The sequence below is a fragment of the Anser anser genome, assembly GCF_964211835.1.
Source record: "Anser anser genome assembly, chromosome: Z".
In the NCBI taxonomy this organism is placed as follows: domain Eukaryota; kingdom Metazoa; phylum Chordata; class Aves; order Anseriformes; family Anatidae; genus Anser; species Anser anser.
In genome coordinates this window covers 10,782,485-10,806,364 of record NC_139723.1, presented here as the reverse complement: position 1 = coordinate 10,806,364, position 23,880 = coordinate 10,782,485, and the positions used below count along the sequence as shown (strand labels likewise).

Below are 23,880 nucleotides of genomic sequence, written 5' to 3'. Positions count from 1 at the left end.
TGGACCATCACTGCTGCTAAAGCCGATGATCAAATTCTGTCCAGCTTTAGCTAGGGCAGATAGACTTCTGTGCAACAGAGTTAAATTAATTCTGAGTACTTAGGAAATAGTGATCCTACCCCTGTGGGAAACATCTATCATATTTCATGGAAAGAATGAATGTTCTGATGGCAAACTAAATACTTACTACATAAACACATTTAACATGAAGATTGGTAAATCCCTGGAGACTTACATTTTGATGTTTTAATAAATAAAACCATACATTTAGCAAACAAAACAGTTCAGAAATCATCCTCTGGTCTTCAGACTGGCCAGCATGTGAAATCAGTGGCCAAACTGTCATAAAGAGCAGTGGCTGCATCCAGCTTTCCTCGTGGGAATTGGCCCAGGCATGTTCAGAGAAACTGTGAGACTGGGACAGGCTATGGCAGGGACCATACTAACAACCTAACAGCATGGGCGATTGCCAGTCCTGCCTCCATGTCCTGGCACTTTTTACTTCATTAGTACAAACAACAGCGTATGACCTCCAAAATTTTCAACGACCTCCTCAAAAGTTTTGTGACTTCTGATAAGTTTCCACTTCAGGGACATCCTTCATCTAAATTTCTTTTGAAAGTTGGCAGGAGCTCTGTTGCCTTTGTGGCAGATTCAGACAAGTGTATTTTTGAGAAGCTGTGAAGGCTGTAAAAAGCATCCAGTGTTGCCGACGCTTGCTGCTAAAATGGTGGGGTAGAAGTCTGTAACATTAGCTTCCACTTCCCTCCATGGGCAGAAGCCTTCCATCCATGAAAACTATCCTGTCAGTAAATTTTAAATGCTAATCCCAGGACATGACAAGTTCTGTGTTAATTGCAGTAAAAATAGGAGGTTTTGTGATACACGGTAATGATAAAGCTCTGTTTGTTCCCTATATCCCAGAAGTTAGTATAAGGAGGTCTCGTACTTGATGTGTCATTCCACTGAGTGTAAGAACAGCAGATCCTTTTCTTGGCTGGGAGCTGGGTCTATCTCAGTTCATCCCAACTGAACGGTGTACCCTCACTGTGGAAGTGCAGCGTCCCAAAGACGCTATGGTGTGTAGTAGATTCTGTGGGCTGGAACCTGACTCATACGTTTTAAAGTTTGCTTATTTAACCTTCTGTTTCTTTCTCTTTCCTGACAGATTTTTATTGGTGAGATATCCATGTATTTCATAAAGTCAACCAGAGAAAACCTAATTATTCAAGAGAAAACTATTTTGACTGGAGAGTGCTGTTACCTGAACCCACTGCTTCGAAGAATAATACGTTTTATAGGTAAGCATCTTTAGCACTGCAAGTTTAGTCCCTGTTTGCACCAAAACAGAACAAAAGATCCTAATCATCTACAGCACAAAATTAATTGAGCTGTGAAATCTTTGCAGGCATCTTCCACCTTACAGGGATAGTCCCCCTCGGGATTTGCAAGGTAATGTTTGAAATGTGCCATGTCATGCTATCTGGACTTGGTTTATATCCTGTTCTGCTGAGCTTAATGCTTCTTCTGCACCCTTGAAGAAAGGTTATGCCAATCAAATTCTTATATGAATAATTCCATCATTGCTATTCTGTATAAGCTACCCATTTTACTCACAAATCGGTTCTCAGCAGCCCATCTCTTTGGCATTTTTTTATTTAGGTCTAATTTTAACATCTATAGCTCTGGCACATAATGTTCAGCTGAGCACAGCATAAAAAAGCCCAGAGCCCACTAAAATAACATTCTTATTTTTATTGTATTTGTGTTGAGTTTTTTTGTTACAGATTTTTTTTGAGTTAATTGCTGAGAAACTAGGGAAAAAATTCAGTCACAAAACCATTTGGAGTTTGTTTTCTATTGTACTTAAAGACCTCTAGACCCTTTTCACAAAGCTTAATCAGTGGAAAAATGCCCAGGAGACCTCACCAAAGGGACTGTCTTGTGGTTCTTTAGGAGCAGGAGCAGCAGCGCAGCCTGAATATCTGCTGTGGCACTGACAAGGGATCTTACTGTTCTCTGAAGGCTTCCCAGTTCACAGCTATTTAAGGCCGCCCAAGCTGCACCCCTGAGTGTTTAGAAATAGGGAGAACTGTCTCACTGCCTGCACAGAACAGTGGTAAATATGACTCTCCGCTGACCAGGAGTTTTTATTCACAGGCTATCTGTGCACCTCCCTTCCTATGTATTCACAGAGGTAAATCATCCTTACGTATACCCCTTTTAAGAGAGCTGGGTCTGAATTCACAGTCTGAGTTAAAAGAAACAGCTGAATAAAACACTGAAAATATCTGAATCACATCTTCCTTGTCATTAATGAATTTTTGAGCTTTATATGTGAAAAAAACAAAAGGGCTGGTGTGACTATGGCTTCCACGGAGCATAGCCATGGCTGCAGGCAGGGATCCTTGCAAAGAGCATGGAGTTGAAAAACTCCATGCGCTCAGGTTTTCATCAGTGAAAAATACATGCTGCAAAGGATGAAGAACTGTGATTTTCTTTCTCCCTGTCCTCTTTCTGTGCCTCCTGCTTTTTGCATGGAGGTTAGGAAGTGAAATAGGTTTTTCACCCTCTCCCACACTGAGGATGGAGACACAAACCACCTGTGGTTCATTATCCAGGCCTGTCCTGTGTGCTGCTCATTAAAACAAAAGACAAGGGAATGTAATTAAAGTAAAATACCCTTGAACTTCAGATAACCTCTAGGATATATTGATGGATAGTAAACTGCCATTAAGAGAAAAGCAGGGTACTGAGGTCCACTGGGCCACTCAGGGCTGTTCGGCTGTTGCAGCACATTCAGCATGTTTTGCAAAGTCCTAATCAAATACTCTCGCCTGCGGGGTCAGCACTAAAAGAGCTTAAACCATGGTGGCTAAGCACTTGCTCTGTATGTTTTCTTATAATTATATTTTTCTGCCCTGCTTTCATTTTAATTATCTTTATTCTTAGGCATTCATGCTATAGTTTTTCTTCTGGTGGAGGAGGCAAGATGATACTGTGGACTGTTGGAGATTTGCAGGATATGAACCTGCTAGAGAAATCAGTCTTCGCTTTGCAGTTTTATTTATCTTGCAGAGAAAAAGAAAGTTAACCTTATTAGAAATGGCTTAAAATGTTGGTCTCATTTTAAACTCCACTGATTGCAAGTTTTTGTCAGAAACCTCCCTGTCTCTGTAGTGAAATGAGAGAAGCAGAGCTTGCTGAAAAGTGTCTGAAATCATTTATAAAAGGAACTAAAAATAACCACATTTATTTCATTGAAATTCCAAATACATCTGAAAACATGAAATGGACTGACCAGCTGTAGCCCATGCTGAGAGATCAGGGAAGTTATCTTCACACAGCTGCTCACTCCAGAAGGAGGATACCTGGATATGGAGGTTGCTCATACATGGATTTCATTGCATGTGTCTTCTCTTGCTAAACATGAAGACCATTAGTTACAGAAATATAAAATAGTTTTTCTACCAGGATATCCTAGCAAGTGGACTGGCTTGTTGCAAGGAAACCAGTTTAGTCTTGGTACAAATTCATTTGAATATCCACACCTGATAACCCTTTTTGGCCCAGATTAGTGAGCAAGAGCCTTCAATGAGTACCTCCAAAAAGTAGCAACAGAGCTCTGTGGAATAATGCTTTATCTCTTATGTCATCACAGTTAATATTACTCAAAAGGTTGAGAAATACCATTCAGTGTGTCTGGATGTTTATGCCTCAGGAAAAATTAACACAAATTTCTGACCCTGAAAGGCACATCACAGAGAGCTTCTTTGAATTGTTATTTCCAAATTTTAGAAAGGCAAAGAGACTTTTTGTTCCTCCCTGACTCCATAACTAGAGATGCTGTGAAAAAAAAATAAATCTTTAAGAACAGTGGACTCTTGCTTTCCACAGAACAAGCAGAGAGTTTCAGACTACTTTTGGTAGTGTAAAAGGTAATCAAGCTTGTCGCATTATCACTATGGGATGTGTTGGATTTGGTTGCTGGACTTGAGCTTTTTCTCCTCATGCTTTTTCTTCATATGCCTCACAATAAGTCACTTTTTTTTACTCTAGTGCTGGTGCAAAGAATTAGTCAGAATCAAAATCCCACAGCTTTTCTGGGATGTTGACAATGCCCCATGTTTCTTTTCATTCATCTTTGTACCTTGCCTGCTGTGCTTCCTACTTATTTGCCCTTTGTTTCCTCAAGTCCTCAGCAGCTGTCTGTCTCTAGAGTTCTCCCCTCGCGAGTTTAGTGGGGGCCTTGAATGTTGAGCTTTGTCTTAAATTCCTCCCTGCTTCTTTGTCCTTAGAAAGCTGGACCAAAATTTCTTCTTTCTTCCTGGCCCAAACATAAATTCTGTGCATTTTCCCGTCGGTGGCAAAAAAACTGTCTCTCAACTTGCTTCAGTGTATATCAAGTCCTTTACTGCATCCCAGATAGGTGAAATCTGCTGTGTTCCCTGTATTTAGAAAATCAATTCCTTTATCAGTGAAATAAAGCTGGCTTAGCTTGGAAACATCAGACTTTGATATATGTTGCAATTTGTTCCATCTTCCTCTTTATCTTTTATATTCCTTCCACAGACATTTATTTTAAAGATTTTCAGTTCAAACAAGAGGTGTGCAATTGCTTTGGAGTAATTTTTTCTGTCTAAAATATTGGTGCTGCACTGCTGTTCTTTAGTGCCATCATCATTCTTCCCTCCCCTCCCCATACCTCAAAGGAGTTTTATTAAGAACTTAAGCTACCAAAATTCACATGTTTTGTATTGGACCTTTGAAAAACCAGTGAGGAAGAGAAGCTTGTTTCTTGGGCCTCTGCCTCTTCTCCCTGCCACCCAGCTTGAATACACACAGCTTTTTGTATTTTTATTCACCTTTTCTTGTGGCAATTTCCCAGTCGGTACCCCTGCTAACATCTTGCCATCTTGCATTTGCTTGCATGTTTCACTTCCTCATTTGTATTGAAAACAGAGCTTATACGTTATTTTAGTGTTATTTTGAGAATGGTCTTAGTCAAGGATTTAGTGTGTTTATATACAGCAGTTGTACCACCCCCAGGATCATGGATTCAGACCTCACTGACTCAGTCTGGCAGTGTGATCGGAGTGTGTATTTTGTTGCATTTCAATATATTAGGTTTCTAATCCCTGTGATTAAGTTGTATACCTGCAAAGCCCTGATAACATGCAAGTAGCCTCTCTCCAGATAGTTAGAAATGCAACGTGCTTTGTGAATTTGTTACCAGTGGCTTTTACTTTGGAGCTGCATAATTTGCAGTTAACGAATGGCACGGATCAGCTTCTGCTGACAGCTTAATTTAAACCATGGGGGCACCTCACAGTGGGCAGCTAAATAATGAAATTAAGGCTTTATTTCGGCAAATTAAGGCTTTAGTTCAGCAAATAAAGGTTTACAAGATTTACACACACATTGAGTTTATTGTAATAGGATAGATAAACCCCAGAGCTCTGATGTCAATTCCCTGTGCAGCTGCAGGACATAGTTTGCCTGACCTTATCCTTCCGTCTGCCTTCATAATGAAACAATGCACGTTCTGTAATTAACTGGCTGCCTTTCAGGAGGGCTCAAGCTGTGTTTGGGTGAGGCTTAAACTACCATAGGTCTCACTTCTTATCACTGAAGAACCTCCACAATGAGAGGTCTTTGTGCTGCAGACAAATCAAACGTTACTGCTCCCTTTTACACCGGGCTCTGAGATGACTCTTGTCTAGATGAAAATTGATAGTTATGAAGCAGCAAGGCAGGAAGAAGTCATGGGTACCCGTGGGGAGGAGGCTCAAGGCTCTGGAGTGGTTTTGCACTGGCTACTGAATTTCTTCTTGTGTTTTCAGACCATATGTCTTCCTTCTTATGTCTTGAATAAACAGTACCCAGGTAGGACACTCACAGGTGAAGCAGGTAGACGTAAGAGGTGGTAAATGGCTGGAGCAGTGGGCTTTGTGGGGAGATTAAAACCAATCCCATGATCAGATTATAAGTGCTCTGAAGCAGCTTGCTCTTGAGCCTGTTTCTGATGCCACAGCAACAGGCAGTACATTTTTCTGCAATGCCCATCTCTCCAGCTGTAAAATGGCAAATGATACAGATCTCCTTTAACAACACCCTTTAAGATATAATGACAAAGGGTGGTTTAGCAGAGTCTGGGTCACAGGACTAACAATGGATGGCTTAATTGGCTGCACAGGTCAATTAGAGGAACACCCACAGAAATGGACTGAAGATCAGAGGGGAAAGAGGTTGTGGGAATGTGGGTGTGCATGTATAATATGAAAGTTTTCCCAGCAAATTAGGTTGAGTGTGACAAACTCAGACAATTGTCTGGGCACTGGGAGAGGGAGGCGTGCCTAAATAAATGCACTTTGTGGAAGACATGACGATATGTTACCCAAGAGCACAGCTTCTGATGTCCCACGAGCACTTCAATGCATTGTTTCTTTTGTCACTTTACTTAACGGTTTCATGGTTTTTCTCTAATAAAGGCTTCTGCCTCCTCATTCTCATTTCCACCCACTGGCTTCTCACTTCTCTCTTCCCAATGTCTTTTCAGCAGCTTGTCTACAACTCCCATGGTTTTTTTGTGTGTGTTTATTTATTTGTTTTGTTTCAAATCAGTGACATTTTAAATGTCTGTAATAGTGAGAGTTTCCATGGAGTCAGCGGGCAGCTGCAGTCACTGATGTCAGAGAGATTCAGGCTGGAAGAAGAAAGAGCTTGAGCAAGAGTTGCCGGGAGAAAACAAGTTAGTGCTAAGGTTAATGGTGAGGGAGGGGAGCTAGACCCTTCTGTAAGGCATGCATTTCTGTTAGCAGAAGCAGTAGACTTAGCTGGAGATGGTAACACTGACGAACAGCCACGTGGGGAGTTTAGTACCAGAAAGACCATTGGAGAGGTGTGTCAGTGAGAGCCCAACAATGATGGGTTCGTGCTTGGAGGATAATTTGGCAGCAGTTTATGGGGTGTGTAAATGGAGAAATTAAAACTGAAGCATTCAAAATTGAAGCTGATGAAGATTTAGATGCTTCCTCCAAGTCAAGTTTTAGGTCAGGTGAGATGGAGGTAGAAAGACTTAGGGTTCATTTTGTCTGTCCTCAGCTTTTTTTGAAAAAGTCATTCCTTTTTTTTGTTGTTGTTTGTTTTGTTTGGTCTTTCTCACAGGAGGTGAAGAGAGGTTCAAATCTGAGCCTCAGTTCCTTCCTCCTGGGATCTGGGGTAGCTAAAGGGAGTAGCCGGGTGTAAAGTATACCCTGGATCCATGGTCTAAATTAGAGTCTCTCCAAATTACACTCTGCTTACTGGTTTGCTTTTCAATCTCTTCTTTCTGGCAGCTCCTTACACACACAAGCACAGCAGAGAGCCAGGACAGTGAAGAAAAGTCAGGCTGCCTTATCAGAAATAGTACGCCTTCTGCTCCTTGCTTAAGATCTCCGGCAGCCAGACTATGTGATACATGTGGATGAGGGGAAGGAGTGGCTTTGTGTAACTTAAATTAGCCTGTATCCATCCTTTGTGCTAGCAACCATCTGTACAGGCTGTGTTTTTACAGGTCTCCTTTGAATGTGGCTAGTGCTGTGTACATCCTGTTTCAGCATATGTCAAGTTCTGGCCTAAAGTTCACTCTCAGGTTTTCTAGGCCAGAGTGAGCGCAGTGCAATAAAGTGCCATTGTTTAGCAGGATGGTATCACCTCCCATTAAATCTAGCATCAAAGTGTGCAAGAGGTACAAATTCTCACATTCTCTCTGTGGCATGATATCACAAACTTCAGCTGTATAACCGTAAAGAGTTAGGACTAGCTACCCTTCCCATGAAGCCTGTCAGCAGTGCCTTGTCTGCCTCTAAAAACCTTTCAGTCACCTCACTGCATTCCCATGCTCTGGTTAGTTAACTTAGCTGCTGTAGGTCATTGACCAAATCAGCTGAACAGATGGATTCCTGAGGTACAAAACCCATCAGGGGACTCCACCGCTACCAAGGCTCACTGGTGTTACAGCCTTTAAATCAATTACAACCAACCCTGTTTCAAAGTCTCCAGAGAGTAGGTGATGTGTAATCAGTCTGCAAGGGTTAAATTCCTGCTAGCTGAATTTGTTGCTGCACATCGCTGTAATTTTCATAAGGTGCATTTTGGCAGAGCTGCAAGAGGGGAATTACAGTGATCTATATGCATCACAATGGAGAACATGATAAAGGGTTCAACCATGGCTTGTTCTGCAGACAGTGGCAGCCCTCAGCACTGACTCTGGGCCAGCACTTTCAGTGCCTCCAAATATTGAGAAAATAGAGGAGTTGAAATTTCTTTCTTTCAGAGCAAAACACCAGACTGCCTTTGTACCTGTGCACTGCATAGAGATTGAAATAACTTTATGAAGCCTGGGAACTTTTTCTGAAATACTTCAGTTTTTGCCTTGTACTGACTTTGCAATAAAGACCATGGGCCAGACAAGAGTCTGGCTCTTGGATTTCCTCTAAGCATTGAAAAGGGCTGGGAAATAATCCTCACTGCATTACCCGTGATTTGCACAGCACATCAAAACAATACTGTTTAAAGCAAGTCATGATAAAAGGGAGGAAGCTAGTGTCTTCCTTCACCACCACCGTCTCCTTAAACCCATGATCACACACCAGTTCATTGAGGCAGCACCATGGATTTGGTGTGCCTTTTCTTGAGTGCTCAGTTCTAACTCATGTCCCAGAGATTTGGTAATAAACTCAGTCCTCAAAATCCCCTTCACTGTGGTAACACTCCTTCCTGACCTTGTGGATGCGTTCTGAGGACAAACCACCTCACACTCCTGCAGCATCTCCAGGCTGATACCCAAGTAGAAGGGCACTTTCCATTAATAGCCCAGCTGTGGTTTTGTGCTGCAGCATAGCTGTATCAGTCACACCATCTCTGTGAGCGAGCAGCGCTAGGAAGTGCCACTGCACATGTGTACAATTAATCCATTTCTAGTTAAGGGTTTTATTTCATGTCACTGTCCTCTGTAAAGACAGGCCCTACGTGTTTGAAAGGACCAAACTCTGTCAGTTATGGCCCTGCTGCTTTTGTTTTCTACATGGAGGGTTACAGTATCTGCAGAACTATCTTTGATTCTTCTTAATTTGATGTAAGGCATTTTCAGTTGCATTATATTCCTGACTCCCTGATATTTTTGTTTCTCAGAATAAATCTTTCTTTCCTTTTATAACTCAGTACAGATAAGCAGTACAGATACTGCAACCCTTACAGCTCTCCTAAGATAAGTTGATATCCGAATTTTGGTTGTACTTAAATACATGGGAATCTCAGTTCAGTTAGAGTTTAAATGACTTTTGCCTACAAAGCTATAGGAGAGAGGAGGCAAAAATATATGACCCCCAGCATTTCGAGACCAGTTTAGTGATGGGTAGGAGGAAAACTGAGATGATTTAGTCTTTTGAAACATTTGGGTTTGGCATTACTGCAAACCTGCTCATCTGTTCCTTTGGTGTATAGGGAACACTTGCAAGCAAAGATCCACATATATGTTCATAGCAGCCATAGCAGATACTGATAACGCTCATGGGGAGTCAATGGAGGATGTGAGAACAGCAATTTCAAGCAAGGGATGCTCCACAACCTTGCAAAAGCTCCTGGGTTCAAGTGCATGCTTTCAGCTGTAGCATACGAGGATATGTGCTCCCACTGGCATAATCTGAACTGCAACTGTATGGAAAGGTCTTTCGGACAGAAGTATTGAGGATGTATCCCAAAGGACCTGGCAAATATTGCTGGATCAGAATCTTAATCAGAACATCAGAATACTGAATAGTCACAATCCAAAAGATACGTGATATGCTAAGGTAAGGTTAATTGTGTCTCAGCGCTACACTGCTCCTCACATTTTTCTTTTGTAGCTCAGAACTATTATATTAACATTTTTGGCTCAGATCTAGTAAAAATTCATAAACATCTTAACAGCTCATGTGCATGGCACTTGATTGCAGGCTGCAAGCCCTTGTCAGAGCTGAAACTTTGCAGGTGTAGTACAGATGCAGGGTTTGCAGTGAAACCTGTAGCTCGCAGTTCTGTTCAGAGCTTGAATCACAAAAGTACCTATGCATATACTTACCACTTTCAGCCTTTTTTCTGAGTCCTTCTGGAGACACTGAGTTAAGCACCTGCCATAGTTGAGCATGCACTCTTCCATGCGATACATTCCATGCAGGGCTCTGCTGGTGTCAACAGGGGCTTTTTCCAGGTAATGACAGCAGGGTTTTGTCCTTTATCTCTCATTATGTTTCTTCCTTCCAGGTACCAAGACTGTTTTAAACTTCTTTGAATAATACTTATTTTTAAACTTTCTTCACAGGAGTGTTTGCGTTTGGACTTTTTGCTACTGACATATTTGTAAATGCCGGCCAGGTTGTGACTGGGAACTTGGCTCCATACTTCCTGACTGTGTGTAAACCCAACTACACTGGAAACGACTGTCGCACCCACCACCAGTTCATAAACAATGGCAACATCTGCACCGGTGATGTGGAGGTGATTGAAAAGGCAAGGAGATCCTTTCCATCCAAACATGCTGCTTTGAGCATCTACTCAGCTTTATATGCCACGGTGAGCACCACTGATGATTGCTGACATGCAGCACTGGTTTCTGCCTGTACATCTAGATGAGGTTATTTGTCTTACAATGTCTTTTTTAAGAATAATAGGTTTGTTTCAGGAACGGCTTTCTTCCTTTCCTGTAGAGGAAAATCCCCTTCACTCTCTCCCTATTTTACCACTGCTAGCTGTGGTGGTTTTAATCAGCTGAGCTCCACCACAACCACTCTCTCACTCCACCTCCTCAAAGGGAAAGGGGAACAGATTATGATGCAAAGGGCTCAAGGGTTGAGACAAGCACAGAGAGATCACTCAACAATTATTGTCACAGGCAAAACAGACTCAGCCTAGAGAGATTAGAGAAATTTATTACCTATTACTAACAAGCTAGAGAAGTGAAAAACAAAGAAAAACTAAAACCACCTTTCCCCCATCCACCCTTTTCTACCTCCTATCCCCGAGCAGCACAGGGGAACAGGGAATGCAGGCTGTGGTCAGTCTATAGCACCTTGTCTCCGCCGCTCCTTCATGGTCACTCTGCCCCTGCTCCACGTGGGCTCCCTCCCACGGGATGCCGTCCTTCCCGAACTGAGCCTGCGGGGGCTGCCCACAGGCAGCAGCTCTTCAGGAACTGCTCCCACACGGCTCCGTACCACGGGGTCCATCCATCCCCCAGGAGCAAACTGCTCCAGCACGGGTCCCCCACGGGCGGCAGCTCCCCCCAGACCCCCTGCTCCTGCGTGGGCTCCTCTCCACGGGCTGCAGCTCCGGCCCGGGGCCTGCTCCTGCGGGGGCTCTCCATGGGCCGCAGCCTCCTCCAGGCCACATCCACCTGCTCCACCGGGGCCTCCTCCACGGGCTGCAGCGTGGAGATCTGCTCCGTGTGGGACCCATGGGTGCAGGGGGACAGCCTGCTCCACCAGGGGCCTCTCCACAGGCCGCAGGGGAACTGCTGCTGCGTGTCTGGAGCACCTCCTGCCCTCCTGCTGCACTCACCTTGGGGGCTGCAGGGCTGGTTCTCACTCATCACTCTCCCAGCTGCTGTTTTGCAGCAGTTTTTTCTCCCTTCCTTAAATCTGCTCTCCCAGAGGCACAAACAGCATCGCTTATTGGCCCAGCTCTGGCCAGAAGCAGGTCCCTTTGGAGCCAGATGAAACTGGCCGTTATCTAACATGGGGCAGCTGCTGGACTCTTCTCACAGAGACCACCCCTACTGCCCCTGCTACCAAAACCTTGCCACTTAAACCCAATACACTAGTATAAGCAAATCAAATTCTCATTGCTTTTGCAGCATTATGTGTTATAGAGGCATGAGGTCCTAATCTTGTTTTTGTTGCTGATTTTCCCAGAGGTCACGGAGTAAGCATTTAACCACTTCTCTCTGCCCCTATCTCATCAACATTAAAGTGGCTTAACTAGGGATATTTTCCCTCCATAGCCTGACTCAAATGACTGGCAGAGTCTCTCTGTAGGTCATCAGAACTGGAGAAAAGCCTCAAACTTATTAATGACAGGGTATTTACCCTGATTTGGGTGCCAGATGATAAAACACCACATTATTGCTATGAAAAGAAGAGGCCACCCACTGCTGTTTCTTTTACCATCTGTTTGCATCGAATTTTGTGTGAATAATGATAGAGATATAAACTGTTAACTCCTTTGATCAGGAATTGTTCAGAAGTGCTTGGAAAGCCCATCATGTTTTGCATGCATTACTTCTGAACAATAAGCAACCATATGTGAAATACGGTTCCCAATAAAGTCAGCATTGTTATAGAAGCTGTTTCCATCATGATGAACTCTAAGATAGCTGCTCCAGAACCAGGCTTGGTAATCCTTCCAGGGACTTCCCCTGCCCAACCTCCTTTGGTTCCTAGGAAGCCATGTCTTCTACAAACAGCTGATTCCTACAGAAGGGGAATAACACTTTTACTTCCTGGGCTTAAGGACCTAGTAGTTAAATGTTTCTCAGCCCTAGGCTTTCAAGAGTACTTCTGATGCTTTCTCCATGGCTCTGGTGGACAGCGGATGTCACGCAAAGATATGAGACCCCTGAGCCCCAGTGGGACAGATGTGTAAATCAGAGGACTGCGTTTAATGTTTAAGGCACAGCTCTTACACCTACTTCATCTCCACTCTCTGCTACAGCAGCCCCTGCAACTCAGCCAATGCTGGAGATTGCAAGGGGACTGCAAAGGGCCACAGAGGAAAATACCATGTGGAGTCAGGATATGGAGTTCATTTTGAGCCACAAGTTTTCAGTCTGCAGTACAATTTTACCCCGGGTCTCTGCCTGAAAACACCCTCTGGCACTAAATATGTTGTCAAATCATTGATCCTCAAGTATCCTGTAGAGATGTCTCTGGACATTGTTCATTACTCTGCTAGTGACAGCGCTCCCACGGTGGTTGGTTTGGCTTTGTTTGTTTTTGGTTTTGTTTTGTTTTGTTTTTATTTGATTTGATTTTTTTTCCTATAATCTGGGTTTTATATTTAATCAGCTAAGCTTTTTCTTGTCACCTGCCAAATAAGTTGGGAACCCAAAGCATGACTTTTGTGATCTCTTCAGGCAGTGATGAAACTTGTATGTCTAAAACAGGGGGAAAAAAAAAAAGCAAAAAAGGCAGCAACCCTCGTTTCCATGCTTACATCAAAATTAGAATGATATCTAATGCAGTTTTATTACTCTCCCAGAAGTAGTGCAGTCTCTGTGCGCTGTACAAGCTGCTGTACAGTTAGAAAACGTGCTCCTAAGACACTGCCCAAGGGGAGATAATGATAGGCTGGAAATATTCTTTAATTTATTAACATTTCTGTCAAAAAAAAAGAAAAAAAGAAAAGATAAAATCATGTGTTACAGGTGGATATCCTAGTTACATGTCTTCAAACAATTGTTACATCATGCACTTGTGAGAAAGTTCATAAAAAAGCCAATGACAAGGGCATCTGACAGGTGGTGATATTCAACCTGAACACGCCAAACTGAAGTATTTCATAAGTACAACCAAATGACCTCTTACTGTAGAGTGAAGGGAGACAGCCTTGCTGATCCTCCTGCATGCCTCTGGGCTGAAAGCAAGGAGAACTCTTACACAGTCACAAGAGGATCTCTATGGCTAAAAGCTACAACTAGGCACTCTCATTGACAGTTTAGTAATATTTTTAAGATTGTTAAGCTGAGCACTAGCCTAGCAGTATCCACAAGTAATGCTTTCTGTCACCTCCATCTGGCTAGAAGCCTCTGCCTCATGACAGTTGATCATGACCTGGCATCTGTTGTTTACACCTGGGTTGCTTCTTGGCTAGACTACAACGATACAATATACCTAGACATGAAACTTTCAACACATGGGAAGTTCTGAATAGCACAGAACACTACAGCAAGTCCCTTCTGCAACCCAGGTCACTGTGACCCCACTGTCAATTTCCTCCATTTCTGTGTTAACACCTGCCAGACTAATTGACGAAATTCAAGGCTTTGGCACCTCAGGAAGGTTCACTGAGCATCTAGGAGGCTGCATCATGTTCTGCAACACAGATTGTTGTCAGTGGCTCTTACTGTAGAAATCTCTATGGAAAAGGAAAAGATCTGTACAAATTGTAGGACACAGAATTTTCCAGTTCTGGGCTGAAACTGTGATCTTTCCAGTGAAAATAAATCTTCCCCTTCTACTGAAAGGACTGAACAGACTTCTTTCACCCTGCCTTCCTCAACATAGATATAGTATACATTATAAATACATGTAAGCGTATGTTTGCACACATATATATATACAAGCATATATATATATACATGTCTGACTATTTTAAACTTGCAAACGGAAAAGCTTCCTTGACTCCTTACTTGTCTGAAATAGATGGAAGAGGAGTTACACACAGGATGTGTGCTACTATCACACATTGCACATTGCTAAACACACTGCTTGAGTGTACTGATAAGAGTGCAGTAAAGAAGCCAAATAGATTATTTATATAGATAAATCTTATGTAGTTTATTTTTGTAATGACTTATTCTCTGTTTCTCACATCTTTTTATATTCACTTCCTCCCTCCCTCTCCCAGCCATCAAACAACTGGTTTTGACACTTAGAATTCTGTAAATACATTTACCCCATGAATAGCAGCATAGGAAATTTCCAAAAACATCTGCAGAGCACTGGAAATCAAATATAAGTGACTTTCACTGAGATTTTGGGCTCTTACACAAGGCTCTGAAAATGTCCTCTAAGTGCAGGGGCAAACATGTGAGAATCTTCAAAAATGTCTTTGCTTTAGGGACTAAGGCAATGAAGATCAAAAACCACAGTGATCAGGAGGTCTGACCAGAAAGAAGAATCTCACCCAGTTATTTCTGAGCTCAGTTTGTAATTTATGGATGTACTGGAGCATACATTCTGGAAAAACAGCCTGTCTTGTTTTAAACCCTCCTCATGCTAGAAATCTTTCACTTCCCTTGGCAATCTGTTTTCATGGTTAATTACCCTCATTGCTAAAAATGTTCTCTTTACTACAAGTTTACATTTGCCTGCCGAGATGTGTGAAGCTTCAAATGCATTAGGTAACATCCCATCTGTAATAAGGAGAGCTCTCCCACATGAGAAACCCGAAGATCCAGTTCCATCTCATACCTCTAAGAAAACAAGCATGAGTGGATGCTACAGTCTGTAGCTAGGGTTTGCAGCTGTCACAGCCGTAATGCACTGTTACTTTAAGGACATTTTGGTTTTCCTTTGGGTGTTGTAAATTACAGCAGTGCTTTGTGGGGAATGGGAGTGCAGTCCTTCTCTGTATTGCTCGTCTCCATAGGCGTCTGCGAGAAGAAATGTATACGAGACAAAGGATGGGCAGTAGTTATTCACATTGTGGCACCTCACTTCGGTAATTTTTTTTCCTGTTGTTTGCAGAGAAAAACCTTGCCGGGTTTTCGTGATAGGTGCAGCTCAACGTAGCAGCAATGACTGGGGCAACATTGCCGCCTAGTGCTCAGTTGCTAGTTGTCTTTTCAAGGCGTGTGCTGCATTCACATATTGGGGGTGGGATGGGGGGAAGAGGGGGAGAGGAAAAAATAAAAAGCATGCAGGAACCTCTAGAGTAGCTGAGTCCCATTCCCAGTGCTATGACTCACCATAATATTCCAATTCATGAATTAAATTCACCTTTAAATCGTGTGCTCTCCAGAACATTTAGGGGTGAAGACTTCACTTCCCCAGGCAGAGACCTAGCAAATTCAGCTATTAAAAGTAGTACTGCAGTGGCTTGGCAGGTGAACATGTAATTTTGCCTCGGTACAGGCCAGGAGGCAAGCTTACCTGCTGGCCCCTGGTCAGTTGCTCTGGCCTGCCACTTCACCTACCAGGAGGTTATTGCTGCATCCCATCCCTTTCTCCAGAGCAAATGTATTGTGGGGATGACATTATTAACATGAGCCAGAGAGGGGAAGCCAGCAACAGGGTCATTGGATGGCCCAGTCAATGAGAAGGGAAAATAAGTATGGGCGAGGAAAATTTGAAAATTCATGTATGGGAGGTGATGTGTCATCTTTGTGCATGATGAAGACAACATTGGCAAAAAAAAAAAAAAAAAAAAAAAAGACTGTGGTTTGATGTATTTGCTTTGCTTATCAAAGCTTGGGAATGCTTACAGGCATCTATACTTGATGAAAAGTATTTTATTGTATTATTTTGTCATCAGACTTGGTTTGCTTGATCTTCAGTATTTTTGGCTCTGGAATTAATAACTAATAGCTGTTAATTGTAACCCACATGGTTTTACTCTTTTTGAAAAAATGCATTTAAAATAAAATATGAACTGCCAAAAACATGTAAAGTTCATTAAATAGTATAGTGAGCACCATGAAACTTCATGATTTAGAATGACATTTTCATAATCAACTTTGTTTTGAAAGAAATCTTCCTCATATTCTGTACTTCATTTTACCTTGAAGAGAGGACATCTGTAGTGGTTTCTCTTAAGGCCAACAATCTGTTTCTTAATCTGAACACTGCTTAGGAGGCTGGAGTAGCTGCAGTTCATATGGATGCTAGGTACTCCATCATATGCACATTAGTTTCTGCAGGAGTACAAACACAAATACTTGACTCCCTTTGAAAACATTTAGTCATTTACATTTGGTGTGTGTGTTTGCTGGCATATGAGCAAGCACTTGCATAAGTTAGGAAGTCAGTAAAACTGAGCCTGTATATAGCAGCTCAGAAAGTCCAGTGTAAGTGCAGTTGATTGGATATTTGATACCCTGAAACATCACTTTCCAGTACCTGTTTTATTCACCTAGAAGTATTCTCTAAGCTACCTTAAACCTCTTCCTCCATTTCTCTATTTTTTTTCATGAACCGTGAAACACATCCTTGCTGACTTATGATGTGTGTGGATAGCAAAATATTTGTTTCTGGCAGATCTCTTTTCATTTTTGGTTTGCTTTTTTTTTTTTTTTTCAGATGTACATCACAAGCACAATTAAAACAAAGAGTAGCAGGCTAGCCAAACCTGTGCTGTGTCTGGGTACCCTGTGTGCTGCCTTCCTCACTGGGCTAAACCGAGTTTCTGAGTATCGGAACCACTGTTCAGACGTGATCGCGGGCTTCATCTTGGGAAGTGCGGTAGCTTTGTTTCTGGTAAGCCTATCAGTCCTTCCCCATTCCTTTTAAAAGTACATGTTAAAAAAATAGAAAATAAAATTACTCCTCTCTTGTGTCCTACTGCAGCTAGTTAACCCAGTTGCTAATTCTAGCCCCATCTAACAGATGTATCATCAGAGAAAATCCTAATATAAAATCAGGTTGATATTAATTAATAAGGCTAGTATGGTGACATTTTTTCTATCATGTGTATTTCAAGATTATTTTATTTAATTACTGTCCATACTCTTACTTGACCTGTCCTGAAAAAATGCTTTAAATATGATGTAGATTTTAATTAATGTCAAAAGGGAGGAATGCTTGAGGCTGATGTTCTCCAGCATCCCTGTATTGCAAAACCCCACTGGCTGCCTAGCAAGGGACAAAAATGTAGGATACAGGGTATTGTCTGGATCTCTAAGCTATGGTCTTCATTCTCCATTTTGTTTCAAGCCACAAAAGATATTCAATAGAAAGGAAGATCAGGATAAAACTCACAGTATCACAGTATCACAGTATAAACTCCTTGGATTTTGTCAAAAAAAAAAGCCTTCACAAATCATTCATTCCCTTGTTCCCTTTAAAAAAAAACTGTAACATGAATCTCCATGGCTTTAATGTGAGCAGATTGTCTGATTCCCACTGGGAAAGTCAGTTTAGAAGTAGCCCATGTAATATGATAGGCAGTCACCCCATACATCTGATCAGGATGTATGTGTTCCCAGTACCTCTTTCTAGCAACCTACTCCCAGCCACAGTTTAGCCCTGCAACCCTTCTGCCACCAGCAAGTGGCATAAGCTCCACTGCCAAGCAGAGGAAGGGGTCTCCCCAGAGCATGGAGGGGAGGGCTGCTGTGAGATCGCTGCTCTCAGCACAAAACTCACCCAGGCTGCAGCCTGCTCTTTGCTCAGGTGTGAAGAGCAGCAAAGCAGAAGAGCCAGCAAGGAACTGGCTGCAGGAATTGCTCTGACAGCTGATGTGTGAGCTCCTGCATGCGTTGTTTTTGCTTTGTTCCCAGCCTCCAAGAAGGTATGTGCAGGGTATGATCATACCAGCATTACCAGGTGGGTGCAGTGAGTCTGGTCACGCACAAGGGAAGGCCTTGTGGGATAAACTCTGCACGAGTTGTGCTGGAAGCATGCAGGAATGATACTGAAGGAGCTTGGTGGCATCCAGATGTGAGGTAGATTAAGCCACTGAATGAGCTCTTTTCATTGTTTGGAAATGTTGGTCAGAGTCTCGAGGGAATATTTGGCCAAGAAAATGTGGCAAAAGGATGGTCCGTGTTTCCGTCATGCAAAAGTGAGCAGCGTGAGATGCTCTGCTATATAAAACATAAGAAGGCTGAGGATGGTTCAGCCAGGAAAGATGAACCCTTTTACTAAGATTGCCTGGCACACCCAGCTGTGTCAGTAAATGCTCTGTTGCCCAAGTCTGAGACAGGTGATGCCTTTAACCAAAACCCCAGGTGAAGTTCTTTGCCAAAACTGGCAGCTGAGAGACCCTGGTGGGAATTGCTTTGAGTTATTCCTGTGGACAGAACATGCTGACCTCACTTTTTTTTTTTTTCTTCTGCATTACACAGGGGATATGTGTTGTCCATAACTTTAAAGGCACCCATGGAGCTCCTTCTAAACCGAAGCCTGAAGACCCACGCGGAATGCCACTAATGGCTTTTCCGAGGGTGGAAAGTCCGCTGGAGACACTGAGTGCACAGGTACTGTAAATTCACTCACCCGTGCCATCACCAAAACACATTTGCTGTTATGACAGGCTAAAAACTAGTTGTATACATAACTACACGGAGAGCTGGTTTCATTCCCAACATTAAACCCATTGAACAGAAGTGATACAAAGGGGAGATTTTTTTTAAAGGCATTTGTCTTTTAAATCAACAAATTCTGTTGACCTCCTGCCCCTCTGAACTTCCAAAGCTAAATCTGTAGGATTTCAGGTGTCCTGTGCAATAACAAAGTTTGGCTTAGAAGAACAGAAAGTTAAGAGAAAAGTGAAGATAATTCTGTGCATTTACACTTAAGAATGCTTTGGAAATGTCTTAAAGATTTACCCTAAGATTTGTTATCCTGAGAATAAACTATGCCACCCAAAAAATAAGGATACAAATTAGTTTTTTATCCTTATTACTGTTCAGTATCTTCTGTAAGAAGAAATCATATACTAACTACTCTCTAAGCCATCAGAGAAGATGCTAACAACATTCTCTGAAGTTTGCAAAAAAGTAAGCTACCATGAGCATCATCGTTGATGGTGTTTTTGTAAAACTACTAATTTTGAATGGTTTGTGTTGGCACAACTGAACTGTACCCAAAACAAAAAAAAGCAAATGCCACCTGCCAAGAATTTCTGGGAACAAGGAGGAATTGTCTGAAATGCCCTGGTGTAATTTGTTTTTCCTTTAAGTTATACTTCCTGTGTTAGGTGGCATGTCATTGCTGCATACTTGAGTGTGGCAGGGTTAATACTAACTTTTGTAACAACCTTCGACAAATTAAATGAAAACAGGCATTTTAAAAAAAAATGGAGAAGATGTTGTTTCTAACACCTGGAAATACTTCGTTTAACTGAAGAGTCAGTTTTGATTGATTTCCAGCAAAGATTTGCTGGAAGATTTTTAAATGATCCTGCTTAACTGTGCACATTAACGGTTCTCTTGGTGGACTTAGAGTCCAGAAACAAAGTCCTACTTACGCATTCGCATTGCATTGTGTATGACAAAAGAGCTGAAGAGGTAAAAATATTGACACACACATAAATTTTTTGTCTACTCAGCTATTTATAGTTTCTGAACTGTAAGATGCAGGTGGGGACTAGGCCTTAAGTGCTGATGTCTTCTATAATCAAGAGAAGATGATTTTGTCTGATTCAGGGTATCGGTTTCTAAATGGCCATACATCTACCATGCAGGAGTAGGAAAAGAGTGATCCTACTGTTATAAATAAGCTATTATAAATAAGTCCTTGTGAGTGGCTGCTCATTAGTGCTTCTTCAGATATAGGGGGCGCACTGTCCTTTGTGCAGATTTATCCATCTGTTCCCACTCTTGTTTTACCTTGTACACACACACACACTGCAGGTGCAGCATGGTCCAGGGATGTCCCTGTGCTGCCACTGAAGTCCTGGACTTCGGCTTCCAAGAATCAAGACAGTTTCCATCCAGAGAGGACTTCTGTGTTGCAATATATCTGTGTCTGCCTGTGTTTTGGCATAATTCCCCACCTATGTATGATTTTAAACTCTCTATGTTGCCTAGTCTCAAACTACATAGGAACTACATGCACACATCACAGGAAGCCAAACTATGTGAAGCTATATCATGTACTTTTTAGACTCTTTGTGAACAAGGACACACAGTAGATGGCATCAGTTGTGTGACCATGTAGTATTTTGAGCCTATACTGGCACATTTATTTGGACAGAATTCAGTCCAGTTCGAAAATCCCTAGTGAAAAAGTGGCACCTTCTTTTCCAAGCCCTCTAGTGAGCGCTCATAGCTCAGAAGCAAGGCTCAACTTCAGTCTTTCCCACCATGAGCTCAGAATAGACTTCATGTTTGCAGTCATTTCTTGCTTTTAAGGTGCTTTGTTAGTTGGGCAACAGATTTTATCTTTGCATTTAGCAAAGGGTTTTTGCATCCATTTCACACACTAGTATATGTAAGTGACAAAATGTACAAATGTTCATGTGTTCGCATTTTCTTCTTTGCAGAACCACTCTGCCTCTATGACTGAAGTAACCTGAGATGGACAACTGGCAACAGAAGCTATTTTTTATTACCCTCCAGTACAATACTTCAAGACACACAGTTACTAAATGTCAAACTGTGAAGACCAGTATTATGTTATGTCTAGTTAGAGGCTAATGTTTTGTACATTTTTTGTATGAGGAAGTGATGTAGCTTGCCCTGATTTTTTTGTCAGCTTTAATATTATTATGCCAGAATTTAAAAGCAAAATAGAAAAAGAAAAAAAAAAACTTTTCTTGTTTGAAGTGTGCACTGAGGAACTACATCTATGGAATTGTTGGTGTTGTTATGTGATATTTGTACACAGATTTTTTTCATTTTTGAATTTATATATCTTGAGAGAAAAAAAATCACTTTTACCTTTTCTTACCATAAAAAGTGCTTCTACAGGTGGGTCAGATTCTGATCTTAGTAAGCTCAGCATAGATCTGAAGTAATTGCGTATATTTAATTCAGATGAAAATAATGGTGATCAGGAATCTAACCCAAATGAAAATGATACTATCAACAAGTAATAAACATCCAGCCTTGATTCAGTGAGCTGCTTAAGCATTCCTCAGCATTATGGACTTCAGTTAGCTGTGCAGTTTCCAGACTAACTGGCAGGATCGGAAGTGTATCCTTAAGCATCTTACTGAATCAGAGCCTGATTGTTCTGGTGTGGGTGATTGTGCTAGTTATTGCAGAATAACTAAAATGACGTACTCGGTCTGCAATATAGACAGACTGGACATGAAAATTTATAGTAGTAGCTGATAGCATGTGAGCTGACTATATCATGTCACTAGATCTCTGTTCCTCCCTGAGGCCCAGCTAAAGCTCCCAGTGAAACCTGGCTTCAGGAATTGACTATGGGGATATACAGCCATCACTGTGGAGCAGAGGCTGCGCTTTAAGTGTTTCATAACTTCATCATAGATTTGTGGGGTAACTAGTAACACTGGTGCAAAGGAAAAGTGATACCACTTCTTTGCTGAAGTGGCATTACTGGGCATTCAGATTGGCATGACCAAGAAGTCAATTTTGCCCCGACATTGTAGTTTTCACCAAGGGGCTTTGGCAAATCAAAAATAAAAACAAACAAGCAAACAAAAAATGCTAAAACTGACACAGTCTGTAATAGCAGTCTGCATATTTTGTAAATCCTGCCATACAGAGTTTATATCAATACTGCTATTTTAAAATTCAGAAACATTGTTCAAGGAATAAAAAGATAATGGGGGGTGGGAGGGGACATGCAGAGGGGAAAACAAAAAAAAGAGCCCATATGCCATGGCTAGTACTGGGGCAAAGGCTTCATTACGTGACTTTTCACTGTTTCTAGGCTTTTCCTGCATCTCATTCTTCTAGCATGGTGATAACTGCTGTGTGTCTCCCTTAAAGAATGGAGCTTCTGTCTGTACTTTTACTGGAATGTTTACCTCACATTTCCATTTTGGTTCTTCTTGGCTTTTTTTGTATATTTTTTCCAAAACAGATGAAAAAAAAAATCAAAAAAAAAAAAAAAGTGTAGCCTGGTCTCAGTTATTTGCCTGTGACACAAAGAAAATGTGGGATGTCTGTGTCTTGACATGCAGTGATTCTTCTAGGTTGGTATTTTCTTGTAACTCTACTGATGTCTGGTTCAGTCTTAGGAATACAAAGATCAGACTTGGGCCATGCAAGCTTTCTGCGGCCATGAGGAATCACTGATTGTGTGCTGGGTCACCCGCTACAACTTTGATCCAAATTCCACTGAAGCTGGGAGAAGACTGCTGCTGAATAAATTTGGCTTTGGAGCTGGTCCTTGTCCTGCTGCTTTAGGAAGGTAATAACATTAGGAAAGCTCATCAGCAATGAACACTCCATTTAATATGCCCAGTCAGCAGCACCTAGTCCATTCATACTCAAGAGGTTATCAGTGGGATTAAATTCTAAAATAAAAAATATATTACATCCTTTATATTCTGTAAATACTCCTTCTGTTCTGTAGCCCTTTATATCCTGTAGCCTAGTTTTCACAGCTATAGTGCCCAGCATTATGGGTCTCCTCAGTGTGCTGTTAGCACAGCGTGCATCTTGCATTCTTGGTTAATGGCATTGACAAAATTGGTAGTGACGCTATCCCCCACTGTTTAGCCTCTAGCACGATGGCATGGACAGTCTTCCTGAAGGTGGAAAACATGTTTTTGAGTTTTCTCCCCATCCCCGAGGATGAAGAAGTATTTGAATCAGGATTTTCCACTTCCTGAAGGAGTGCTTTATCCTTACAGTTAACGTGCAGGGTGGTAAGAAGCCCCCCTCTCTCCACCATGAAACAAGCGAGCCCTGCTCTGTTCTCTGATGTGTAGGGATGCCTCCTCCTGGAGAAGTCTGCAGGTAGATGCAGATCCATAAGCACGAGCACGCTTATACCTATGTTCTGGATGACTGGAGAGATGAAGCTGGGCCTGTCTCATGTTAGATTTACAGTGCCCTCAGCCTTTTCCAGTTGACAGATGCCCCCCTTTATGGACAGTTGAAACCTAACAGTACATTTTATTTCCATGTGTATCTCTCCCTTCAGGAACAACATATCTACCTCCTGGAACCTGTGACCCAGTGAAAAATCAGTCTCTAAATAGCCTTTGGATTTTTATTTTTTTCAGCTCCTGTTCTGAGGAATAGTTATCTCAATGTGCCATGTACAGCGAGTTTAGGCAGCTTCTGTACAGGGACTCAACAGTGGCTTCTGCAATCTACTGTAAAGACATATTGTCTAAAATAAATACTGGCAGCGGTGCCTGAACTGCCTGTTTGGACAGAAGCGACCCTTCTGGAGGGCTGTGGCCTCTTTCTGTCCCCCAGGCAGCACTCCTGCTGTACCCACAACTGTTGTTCTGGCTCCTCCCGGCATGTAAGCTGTGTCTTGTGCTGTGCAA

At 42.0% G+C, this 23,880-nt stretch overlaps 1 protein-coding gene across 7 annotated transcripts in view; it reads left to right on the top strand.

The window, feature by feature from the left end:
• The window catches only part of PLPPR1 (phospholipid phosphatase related 1), a 135,977-nt gene extending 113,110 nt beyond the window's left edge, over positions 1 to 22,867 (top strand). For all 7 annotated transcript variants that reach the window (XM_083818580.1, XM_083818576.1, XM_083818582.1 and 4 more), the window contains 5 exons: positions 1,169 to 1,301; positions 10,343 to 10,593; positions 17,037 to 17,213; positions 18,803 to 18,934; positions 20,944 to 22,867. In XM_083818580.1, coding sequence (XP_083674706.1) covers positions 1,169 to 1,301; positions 10,343 to 10,593; positions 17,037 to 17,213; positions 18,803 to 18,934; positions 20,944 to 20,976 — 726 coding nt within the window. In that variant the 3' untranslated portion in view covers positions 20,977 to 22,867. The remainder of the gene's footprint in view (positions 1 to 1,168; positions 1,302 to 10,342; positions 10,594 to 17,036; positions 17,214 to 18,802; positions 18,935 to 20,943) is intronic.
• Positions 22,868 to 23,880: the final 1,013 nt, after the last annotated feature.